Raw genomic sequence first — 12,028 nt, 5'->3', positions numbered from 1 at the left:
TGAAGTTACATGGGCTGGTACACTGTGCTTGGAGAACATGTGCATCAAGAAGAGCTTAGTGAGCTCAGGGGCTGTGATGGTGTCATGAGTAGGTATGAAGATGGCTTGCTTTGAAAGCTGGTCAACCACAATGAGGATGGCAGTAAAGCTGGTTGAGGCCAGGAGTTGCTCTATGAAATCCATTGAAATGGAATTCCATGGCTTCTCTGGCATGGGGAGCTGCTTGAGTAGGCTGTAAGGCCAGTGGCAGGGTACCTTGGCCCAGGCACAGGTAGTACAGGACTGGACATAGTCTTTTACAAATGTCCTTAGGCCAGGCCAGGTGTACTCATGCTGGATGAGTTCTAAAGTTCTGTTCTGGCCAAAGTGGCCAGACAAGGGGTGATCATGTTTAAACCTCAAGACACAAAGGCACAGGTCATTAGAGTCCAGTACATATATTCTTCCATCTAGGCAGAGGAAGCTGGTGATCAACTGACCACTGGGAATCTGATGTATCTGAAAACCAGACTTGGGTGACTGGGTCTGAGGGTAGGGCTGAGAGGATATCATTGTATAACCCTCCATGTCCATCAGTGCAACAGCATGTAGGACTGGTGTAGGGAATGAGTTCAAGTTCCCTAGGAGAAGTTGTCCTGGTTGGAAGAAAATAGCAGTTGGGGGATTTGTGTTTTATTTCTTACTTTTGTTTTTGTTTTGTACCACTGGACTTGGTGGCGAGCAGCCATATTGCTGGTTAAGCACATGTGCTGTGTTCATGCAAGTTCAGTTTACCAAAAGGGAACCAGTTCATGTTACAGGCCCTCAGTAGTAGGGTGATTTTGTCTTGCATTTTGGCAAGTTTTGAAGTTAGAATTATTACTTTGGGGAGTACCAAAGGGCCAGGAGGACTGGCAAGAGGTATTAGACAGGCAGAGCTAAGTATTCATTTCAGTTTGCATTTTTACATTTTTACTACACTTCTTTCTCCAGAGAGAACCTCCCTTTTGGGTTGAGCACATACTCACCCATTTACTGATAATTACTATTTCTAGCTATCTTCTATTACCTATTCCTACATCTGGAGCCCACCACAAGGGGGGTTCTGTTCATTTGGAGAAAAAAGTCACCACCTTATCACCACAAGCACTTGGAACAATTAGCTAAGTCTTTTGGAATTTTAATTCACTACAGTCTACACTCAGGAATTTAGGAAATTTTCAGAACTATTTTTTCAAGCAGCAAATGTCAAGCAAGCAACAAGTCAAAGGTCCCTTGAGTCAAGAAAGAAGTCTGAAGGCAAATTAATAGTTGATTTTCTGTGAAGAAGCCATGAGAATGCACCAAGAGAGCTCGAGGGAATGCCACCAAGGCATCCAAGGGATGCACCATGGTTCTCAGGGTGTGGATCTGACCTTTTTAGGTATTTTGAAGAGGTTCAAAGTCTTTGCAAGCATGAGAATTGCTTCAATGACAAAGAATGGGTGAAATGGGCTTGCTGGTATGCAGGTGGCAAAGTCTCTGACTCATGGTATGAGTTCATTGAAGATCAGTTGAATTGGCCCAAATTCATGGTGGCCATCATTCATTTGTATCCTGGGTCCCAGAAATTGGGTTGACAGTATTCAAAGAGGGACCTTTACAACCTCATTGACAGTCAAGCAAGCAGAAAGATTCATACAGAGGAAGAACTGACAAACTTCAGGACTTTATTTTCTAGATTTAGCAACATATCTATGGGTTTCAAGGCAACTTGAGGCTGACAAAGTTGAAGATCTCTATTTACACAGCTTCAACAAGGAATTCCAGCATAAAATCATTTGGAAAATGCGATGCAACAATCAATGGCGACATTCTGATGACCCATGGCCCATAGGCCAAGTAACAGTTGTGGCTACAAAATTGCTACAGAAAGGATTTTTCTTGGAGCAACATCAGACAAGCACAGAATGTTATGTTCAACCACAAAGTGACCCAGAATTGAGTTTGGACAAGCAGTGACTACCTATGAAGTGTTTTCCAACTATGCCTACACATGACTCACTGATGACCAGTGTGCAGGGATCTACAGATTTATCAGGATACATAGAATGTGAGAAAGTCCCAAAAGTAGCTTCAACAAGTCACACGCAGCCATGCAGCCCATCTGAGAAGGCAAATAATGAACACTGAAGTCCTGGCAGGCTCATAAAAGCAGCAGCAGCAGCCTGTTTTGAGATGAAAGAGTTTTCTTCAAGTATGAGTGAACTACTGACTACTGAGTTACAGAAGTGCCAAAGCTTGAGCAGGTTGGACCAGTGCTAGTGGAAGAACTGCTCATAATGAAGGTCCCAGTTGAATTTGAGGCAGATGACAACACTCAAATGGGTTCTTTATTTTGTTCACATCAAGTTTCTCTGATAGCTACTGGTGTGTTGCTACAGGAGTCCTGTCTAGGAGGTCAAGGTGACGAAAGAAGCGACCTCAGAGTTCCAGCAGTCAGCAAAGATACACATCAGTTAACTGATGACCTATTTGTATCAAAGATTCCACTTGAATTCAAAACAGAAAGGCTCAAAGAACAGCCAAGCCCACAAGAGTTGAAGTTGAAGAGCTTGAAATGCTCACAGGCAGCCCCAAAGTGAAAAGGTTGGCAGACGAAGAGGTTGTAGGCTCACACAGGATGCCACAGTGCACAAATTGTGCCGAGTCGAGGGTTATTGCAAGAAGAAGCAGGATTAAGGAGCCATCAAGGCTCATAATATGAAGGATGCTGCCAGAAGAAGTTTTGCGAGTTGAAATGTTGAAGCACATGGTGAGGGTGGACGACCTCACACCTGAAATATTCTGCAACTATGCAGCACCAACAATAGATATTTTATTCAAGAATCCATCAAGAGTATTGACATGTGCACTCAGTATTAGGACTTATGCAGAAAGTCCTGCGATGTTGACTAAGCAGAGTCACGTGACCACTCTGCACATTGTGGCCATGCACACTCAAGTACTACATACTGATGCATCTAGTGTTACAGGCCAACTACACAAGATTGCAGCAATCGAAGGATATGAAGAATGGGGCAAATGATGTACCATGTGCAGGATACCATGGTTACAAGCAATGGCAACAATGACAAGGATGTGAGTGATAATGGCAGCAATTCAAGCAACAGCAACAACAACAACAACCTTACCTACTGCAGATAAATAGCCATACAAGATAGGAAGTGCCATGCTATGCTATGGAAACAGGGCATGACAAGCATGGATACTGAGCCTGAGGGCTCAAAGGTTTGTTTCAGTTTTAGACCATTTTACTTACATCTATTCTACACTAGGGAAAATCACATGATTCAGTCACTTGTAGTCCTAAAAGTGGGTCATCCGACATGTACATTTCGTCCTGAAACTGGGACTAACCAACATTGGCCGGTGGTCCCTAGGGTTGGGTAGGCCGGACTGTGAAGGTGGGGTCAGCCTATGTCACAGGATGATGGATCAACTTCCCTGGAAGTGGGGTCAGCTGACATGACTATAGGATGGATTGATGACCTGGAAGTGAGGTCGGCTGATGCAGCTATGGGATAAATTAGTGTCCTGGAAGTGGGGTCGGCTGACACAGCTATGGGATGAATTAGTGCCCTAGAAGTGGGGTCAGCCGATGCAGCACAGATCTCGATTTTGGACAGGTCACATAGTGAGACCTATGATAATCTTGGACACAACCTTAATTGTGACATGAACAACATCACAGCTGTCATGATTATCACACATGTCTACCTGTACTTCGGATGCGTCTCTGGAACATTACATAGGACTATATATGGAGTGGTCAGTCGCTGCTAGGCTGATTTCCGGTTTCAATAAGTGACTACATGTATTAAATGATCCGGTAGTGCTACTACAATACATTTTCTGTGAAATCCCAAGGGTAAGCCACCACTACCGCTCAGCCAACAGCATGAGGGAGTGCTTGCTTGGCTCAACAATGCAATTATGAGAATGTCAGTGAACATTTAGTATTTAGTATATAGAAGCTGAATCTGGTGACAGTGGAGTCACATGACATTGCTATTCGCGATGTATAGTACAACACACAGTACTGACTCAGAGGAAGTTGCTGGCACTCATGGCAACTGAACATGCGCCGAGGCCGAGAACGTGACATTGACAGTGACCTCGCTAGTTGGACTGTGGCCAAACAATGGTACATAAGACTCAAGTATATAAATCCCCCCCAGTCAGTGGCATGTTTTTTCCCTTACTGCATTTTCCTGCGATGTGACACTTCCCCTCCGTCGTCCTCCCTCTCCCTCCATCTCCATCTCCCTTTCCCCCTCTCTCTCTCCTGTTTTGTGTGCTACATCATCTTCATTTTTATCTCAGCCCATTGTCTCGGCTGTCATAAGGTAAGTGGCACCTCTGATCCCAGAATTTTCACATTACTTGATTACTGTTACTTTGCAGCATCCTTGGTGCCTCACTATTGACTGTAGTCTGCAGCTACAGGATGTAGGGAGGGGCTGCCCTTGACCTTAGATTGTGCTTGGCCAGTGCAATTTTTGGTTGTTGGGTAATATGTTGGGTCTGGGGGAATAGTCTGTGCCTACATTGTAGGCCAGCTCATATGGGATCTGGGGGCTAGTCTGTACCTACATTGTAGGTCAGCTTATGAATGTTTATTTGGTCTGTACCCACCTGTGTGGGTCAGCCTATGACGTTTTTTTGTGTGGTATGTGTTGGTATATATTGGTAGTAGCTAGTTGGTCAGGCTTTGGTGTAGTGAGTATTCAACTTCTGTATAATCTATGTTGTACTGACATAAACTTTCTAGAGCTGTTTGTCTTTGACTCCTGGTGAATAAATAGTGCACCTCAGGTATGTGAACTTTGCAAAGTTGTGTTGATGCTAATGTGTTTTTAGTATCTTTGTTATCAGCTTTTGTGCACTTTTTTGGGAACTTGGTTGAATTGAGGATGGTTTTTATTGGCCCAACTGTACTTCTGGAGGAGGGCCCCCTCTGGAATGCAGGCAAGCCTTGGTTTCTTATGAAACCATTATACCTTTGTAGTTGAAATTGTAACTGTAGTTGAATTTATGTATGACCTTGTAAATGTCACTGCTTTGATTGGATTTGAATGCTGTGTGGGAATCTATGCTTCTTTTTTTGAATGAAGCATGTGCTAACCCTAACCCTAGCATAAGACTTGGTGTATTTCTTCATGCAAGTCTCCTTCTAACCCTAACCTTAGCAAATGACTTGGTGTATTGTTTCATGTCAGTCTGCCTGGCTGGTGGATGGTGCTAGATTAGCACTGGTGTTCCATGGCTGATCTTCTTAAGCAATGTTTCCCTTTGATGCTCAAGAGCTTGCCAATGGCATTACTAGCAACCCAACATCTTCCCTTCAAATGCTGACTGGATGTGTTCCTAGCTGTTGGATGTTGCTAGATTGCTAGATTAGTATTGGTGTTCCATGGTTTCCCATGATGCTCAAGAGATTGTTGGACTGGATTGACTTGGAGTTCAACTGCTGCTGAGTTTGATTCCACCATTCCAGGCCCCTGCTTACATGACTAGATGTTTCAAGAAACATGGCATATCTAGTAGACTAAGTTGGGTTTCTGGATTCTGGATCTTCCCCCAAGTCAAGCAAGGTCCCTTGTGGAGAATAACTTCCAACTTATGTACTGAGTGATTTTTAACTATTTTTCTCATCGGTTGAAAAATTTTCCTTTGACTTTTCCAACACCCCCCACATCATCATGGATGATTCCCTGCATACAATGGTGGTTGGAATGCTGAAGGCTGCCTTTGGAACAGTCCATATGATCTCTTCCAGCTCTATTTTCTCAAATCACCAGCTCAGGAAGCCAAGGTAAGCCATAAGCAGGCAATGCTACACTTGCTATGTATTTAGTTGGATAATAGACTTCGATCCTTGGCTGAGTTAACCCAAGTCAGGGCAACATTGCAAGGGGAATCTGGTCTAACTTCAGATGCTATTACATCTTTGGAAGTTAGGCTGGCATCCAGCAGTCATTACACATGCCATCCTCAATCCCTGTAGGTGATTTCCACAACAATTGCAAGTGATCCAAGTCTGACCCTTAATAGATGTGTTGCATTGGGATGCAGACAGGTTTTCTGAACCATTGGTGCATGCCAAGGACAGGACCATCCATTTTGAAAACCCAAAAATTGGGTATATCAATGCTCCTGCCACAGTTCTGGATGTGCATGGCAGGGTGATAGTATGGTATCTGCCTGGTATTGTCCCAGATGCATGGATAGTGAGTGTTTTCATTCTCTGACAACCCTTCACTACAGCTTTTATATCATAGGAACTTCTCAATTCCCTTCTCCTTTCCATAAAAGACAATCTTCAGACTGAGCCCAAGAACAAGCCAAAAGACAAAAGCAAGCTTAACAAACGATATGGCCATAAGCATCAGCCTGTTGACCAAGTCATGTATGGACATGGCAGGATTTCCATGTCTCCTGCCACATTCCAACAGGCTCATGAGGTTTGTCCAGGTGCTGTGATTTCCATGGTAGGGGCTGACAAATTTAAAGAGGTTGGTTGATACACTCTATCAAAGCACATCCCTCAAACAGAAAGCCAATAGGGAATGGCCTGCTCAAGATTTCTTATGTGGAACACTTCTGGAGCAATATAGCAAAGGTCTCATTGCCAGATATGGCCAGGGCTGGTGATCAAGCAATGTTGGCCAAGGCTGGCAGGGTGGAGAATGAGATATCCCTGGATTGGCCATCAGTCTATACCAACATTGATATTATTGTCAATCAGGAAACTCCCTCTCACTGAGATGTCACATCCACCCCAACCCTTCTGGATTCATTAGTGAGCCTGGGTTCTCACAATGCTAAATTCCTTATTCCAGATCTGGGGGTCAAACTGGCTTATTCCCCAGGCACCATGATTTTCCTATCAGGAAAAATCCTTCAACATTCTGTGCCAAAGTGGGAGAAGGGAGAAAGAATTGCATTGGTGCATTATATGAAGGACAAAGTACATGACTGACTCAAGGTCACAAGACCAGCATGGACTACCCAAAAGGACATTCTTGGGTTGGCTGTCAGATACACTTAAAACACATTTTAGTGGCAATTTTTGGGTACAAATATTTTAAATACATTTGATAACCTTGTTCTGGACTTGTGTGGTGTTGTTTTGGGGATGAAAAATTTTCAATACAGCTGAAAACCTTGCTTTTGACTCTTCCTGTGCTCAATCATGCGTTGTCGTAGAACCAAAGTCCTTGGCAAAAGCTCTGCAGGAGGTTTGTATAAATTTGAAGTCACTAAAACCCAGAGAGGAAAGGACACCTACAAGGAGGTGGATGCTAGACACCTCTACCTCCCATCTCAGAGTCAACCTTCAACTCCAAGGACCCCCAGGACAATAGGCTCCCAAAATGTTGTCCCAGACTCCTTTGACATGCCTACCTTGGACTGGAATGATGAGGAAGATACCCCAAATACTAGGAGGGTTACCAAGGTGGGAAGTTTTGCCTGATACTGCATTGGCTAAATTATCCCCTAGAGTCAAAATGATTTCATCAGAGAATGGCTGCCTTGGAGAGCAGAATATCTCAAAGTCATTCTTGAGGGAGAGCAGCTGGCTAAGGGGGGGATATGTGAGCAGTGCTGTCAGGCAGAAGGAAGTATCAGATGCATGTCCTGCATTGGTGTGCATGCCTGGTGTGGTCCTTGTGCTGTGAAAGTGCATCAAAATCTTCCATTCCACAAGGTACAAAGATGGAATGCTACTCATTACCAGGATACCTCTTTGATGGCACTTGGGTTCCTTTGGCACATTGGCCATGGGGGTCATCCTTGCCCTCAAAACAGACAGAATCAGGATCCAGACTCAGAGGAGTTGGGCTATACTTCTGGGGAAGGGCCTCCCAATTACAGGTCAATGGCAGTCATATCCTGTAGCCTCCATGTTAACCTCTGGTAGCAGGAGATCCTTCAGATCAAAAATGACCATAGTGCACACAGAAGGAATTTTCACTCATGAGATTTCTTGGTGCAATTGCCCTGGGTCAGATCCAATCGACTGGCACCTTGATTTACTCAGGGAAAGACTCTTTCCAGCCAGTATAACAAAGCCCAAGACTGCTTTCACCTTTGATGTTCTTAATCACTTTCTCATTGATGCCCTGGAATGCAAGACTTCAGCTATGAGTTTCTATCAGAAGCTGAAGAGGTTCACCAACAATGCATTTCCTGACTGTATACCAGTTGAGTGCCATGCACTATTTGCTCTTAGGGGGTTCTATTAATGCATTCATTTCCAATTAGGACAGGTACTGAGAGCTGATGAGGGTTTCCAGACTGTGGAGGGATTTGAAACATAGGAAATGGTTTGGCTTTGGTCATGATAAAGAACAAGATCCTAGACAAGGAGAACTTGCACTCTTTTGTCCTGCCTGCCCACAACCAGGTATTAATTTACCTCCAGATTGGAAAACCCGATATGACAGGTATGGAGTGATAATCTGTAGGGTTTTGATTTCTAACTCCCCTCCCCCCTTAGTGATACCATAATGAGGCAATATGTCATGGATGGCAACTTCACTGCTCAGCATATGAAAATGAACAAGCCTGAGTTGGATGTGTCATTAGCAGATGGAACTGGTTACATGGTTGCTGAAAAGCCCTACCAGGCCCATCTTGAGCAGTCTTTGGATAACAAGGAGGTGAGTTGTCCCAAGGTCATGGAGTTTAAATGACCCACTGTACTGGTAGAGATCCACCTGCAGCAATCACAGGGCAATCAATGCTGCTAATATTAACAAGTCCAATCTCCAGTCCACTGGGATTGGTGCCACAGCCTGTGCTCGGCATGGTTGCTTTGTTCCCCATTCTGTGGTGGACTTTCAGAAAGGGGAAAAGTGAGTGGACCTGATGGATGTACTGGAAGCCTTTGGAACTCATTTTGTGCTAGGTACATGAACACAGATTACTCCATCTGCAGTGCTCTTGATTATCATTCAGAAAGCATCACAAAGGCCCTTGTCATTTATGATGTTGGGTGCCAGTGAAGTATTAACTTCCAGAGTTGGGTAAAATCCAGCTGCTCTCTCCATCTCCCTCCCTCCCTGGAAATCATTCCTGCTGTGGGGAAGTTTCATCTTGCTGCCCACAAACTCTCTTGCTTTCCAAGATATAGCCTCAACTTTATCAAGGGTGCTGGTCATCTGGATGGTGAAATTTTGGAGACATTGTGGGCTCCATTCAATAAGATCTCTCCCACTGCAAGGTCTATGACTCAGGCCCACAGACAAGAAGTGTATGATGACCATATGAGAGATTCTAACTGGAAAAAAATTGTCAACATGGGTGAGAGACCTTTTCTTCAAAGAGAAGTTAATTTACCCTGTACATCTCAGTTCCTGCACTGTTGAAAAAATACAAGACCTCACACAAGTGCCTAGAAGAAATGAATCAGGCATATGAGCAGTTGACAGCTGTTCTAGACCCTGGCCAACTTGCCCAATGGGAGTCAGATGTTCTTGAGGCAGAAGCAAATCAAGGTGATTCCCTAGACATTTATTTGTTGAAAGGGGAAAAAGGTCAGTATGTTCCTAAGAAACCCTGGGCATGTCTGATGGCCTGTAGCCCCTACCATGGGTGAAGTGCAGTGAAAGCTCATGAAAAATCCACCTGTGTCCCCAGGGAGCCATGGTTCTGTGGCTTGGCTTGTGGAAGGAATTAGCATAGAGGATGCACAGTATGGTCTGTGGTTTCCAGAAGCAATAGGTTGCTAACCAGACCTGCAGGGACCAGCTAAGATCTGAGCTTAGACAGAGCCACATGTCTACCAGACAAGAAATCAAAGTCTCAGAGAAAAGAAAAAGACTTTCTGCCAGGATTGACAAATTCCATGGCACCAGCCAGGCATTTCTCAAAGGTTTGGAGGTGGACGATGTCTTCATACCCCAGGATGATCCAGCATTCCTTGGGCAAGGTGAAGAAATTGATGACAATGGAGAGTACTGGGAAGATGATGAGGATTGGGAGGCTACAGAAGAAGGAGAGGAGCTACCTGCTGAGCTCATGAGTATATGGATGCCCTCATCCATTGGAGCAACCAAACTGATGGAGCTTGGCCTTCATGACCTCCTCAAAGAAGAAATGGAACTCAGGATTGGGCAAGCTAATGATTGTCTAGACCAGCTCCGAACCAACCTTGGACACAAGGCAATGTTATACAGACAGAACTTCTGCAGTGCACAATCAACTAGGGAAGGTACAAGAACCAAGCAGGACATCCAAAAAGTGGTGGCTCAGATAAACAAGCAGGTCAGAAGTTATCAGAGGGCAAGGCAGGCCATTCTCCAGTTGGAACCCAATCAAGAGATTGGACAAAAATATCAGGCTATTCAGCCCCAGGACCTGGCAGTGAGTAAGGATGTTACAGAGGAGAACCGGTTTGGGCAGGGGACCAGCAAAATGGCATGGTTTTGGATGATGGATGGTGAACAGGGTCAACTGAATGCTGAGAAGGGGGGTTTAATGGAGGAGTGTAAGTGTTAATACTACTCAAAAAAATCTCACTGATAAATTGTGGGGCAGTTTACAGGATCAACTGGCTCAAAGCAAGGGCAAGAAGGGACAGGTGGAAAGAAGAATTGTCATTGGTGAGGCATGAGATGGTTTGGGCCATCTCATGGTTTGAGTTCCAGAAGGACATATGGGAGAAAAGGGCTCTACAATTGTTGGAACCAGGGAAAAAGGCTTATGCTCACAAGCAGATAGTGTTGTGGACTGACTTTTCCAAAAAGGCCCAATTGATGTTCCAAGGTAAACAAATGGGTTGTATTTAGAACATGGGTATATGTGTATAGTTTTCCGATTACCCTTGCTTTGCACTTGGTATCTGAATCAAAGTGAATAGCAAATACATCAAAACAATCATACCATAATGGTACCTTTCCTAAAAGAGTGATGGCCAAAAACTTCAACCTCCTGCCTAAATTGGGAAAGGCTGAAAAATTTTCACCTTGCTTCCAACCTCCATCATCTGTGCTGCTAATTATCCCCCTGATTTTATTCTCTCATGGCTGATTGGTCTGAAGTCTACTCTGATCTGCTGTCCTCCTATGTGGAGCAGTACACAGATGCCTGAGGGAATCCTGACCTCAGGGCCCAGATCCTGGCTGATGTGAAATCCCAGATCCTTCAGCAAGCATCTTCAGGATCTGTGGAATTGCCCCAGAACTTGAGAGTGGTAGGGTATCTTTTTCATCAAGTTTCACATATCTCAAGTGTATTTAGGCCATCAGAAGGGTGTTTTTGCCAGAACTAGACCCTGAAGACCAGGATGATGAGGAACACATCATTGAGAGCATCCTGGCTGCAACAGACAAGAGGAAGGAGCAGCCTGGGACTGGTGAGGATGAGGATGGCAGAGAGGAGAGGACCAGACCTACCAAGGCTGGAAATTACAGAAAACCCTTCACTGATTTTACTGCCTCCCAGCAGCTCTTCAAAGAGGACATGGATGCCTATGATAGGGAGAGGAGGGACACCAAGGACCCCAAGACCATAGGTCAGAGGACCAAAATCATCCAACAGTGGTGGGAGTCTCTTGCAGATGACAAGAAGGCTGAAGCAGGGAGGGCTGCTTCCAAGTGGAATAAGTTGGGAGCTCCAAAAGAAACTCATGAATTGTCAGTGCTGGTCTACTTCAAATGTCTTATACTAATCATGCAATAATTCAGGTACAGGAGAAAAAATTTTCCCAACATGGCCAGAGACTTTATTGAAACAGTCAGGAGGACCATGGGGTCAAATATAGTGATGTTTCTGGCTCATGAGACTACTGATTCTCAGATCAAGATGGCAGTGTAGGTTCCCCTTTACCTTGTCTATCCAATGCTAATGAAGAAACCTAGCTTTGAAACACAACCCCCTGATGGGAAGAAGGCCTTCTCAGAGTCTTCAGAGCCCACCAAGGATTGGGTTCTAAAGGGAGAGCAAATGTTAACCAATTATCTTTTGACTGAAGCTGGTAAGTGATAAACATTGGTGATCA

At 44.5% G+C, this 12,028-nt stretch overlaps 3 protein-coding genes across 3 annotated transcripts; all 3 read left to right on the top strand.

Moving 5' to 3' along the window:
- Positions 1-6,814: 6,814 nt before the first annotated feature.
- On the top strand, positions 6,815-7,003 carry F5J12DRAFT_726904 (uncharacterized protein; the record flags this gene model as incomplete). Its single annotated transcript, XM_051741758.1, has 1 exon — positions 6,815-7,003. A coding segment is annotated over one exon (189 nt), but the record flags the coding sequence as incomplete, so codon positions are not given.
- Positions 7,004-7,651: 648 nt separating this feature from the next.
- Positions 7,652-7,825, top strand: F5J12DRAFT_680360 (uncharacterized protein; the record flags this gene model as incomplete). Its single annotated transcript, XM_051740236.1, has 1 exon — positions 7,652-7,825. A coding segment is annotated over one exon (174 nt), but the record flags the coding sequence as incomplete, so codon positions are not given.
- A 142-nt stretch (positions 7,826-7,967) lies between these two features.
- On the top strand, positions 7,968-8,886 carry F5J12DRAFT_907395 (uncharacterized protein; the record flags this gene model as incomplete). Its single annotated transcript, XM_051748931.1, has 5 exons — positions 7,968-8,228; positions 8,290-8,294; positions 8,322-8,471; positions 8,525-8,687; positions 8,737-8,886. The coding sequence occupies 5 exons, from the start codon at positions 7,968-7,970 to the stop codon at positions 8,884-8,886; spliced, it is 729 nt and encodes a 242-aa protein (XP_051595752.1).
- Between the last annotated feature and the right edge of the window lie 3,142 nt (positions 8,887-12,028).

Source organism: Pisolithus orientalis, assembly GCF_024613125.1.
Source record: "Pisolithus orientalis strain OTSU chromosome Unknown F5J12scaffold_49, whole genome shotgun sequence".
NCBI lineage: Eukaryota > Fungi > Basidiomycota > Agaricomycetes > Boletales > Pisolithaceae > Pisolithus > Pisolithus orientalis.
The sequence above is the reverse complement of the archived record's forward strand: the minus strand, read 5'-3'. Positions and strand labels throughout refer to the sequence as shown.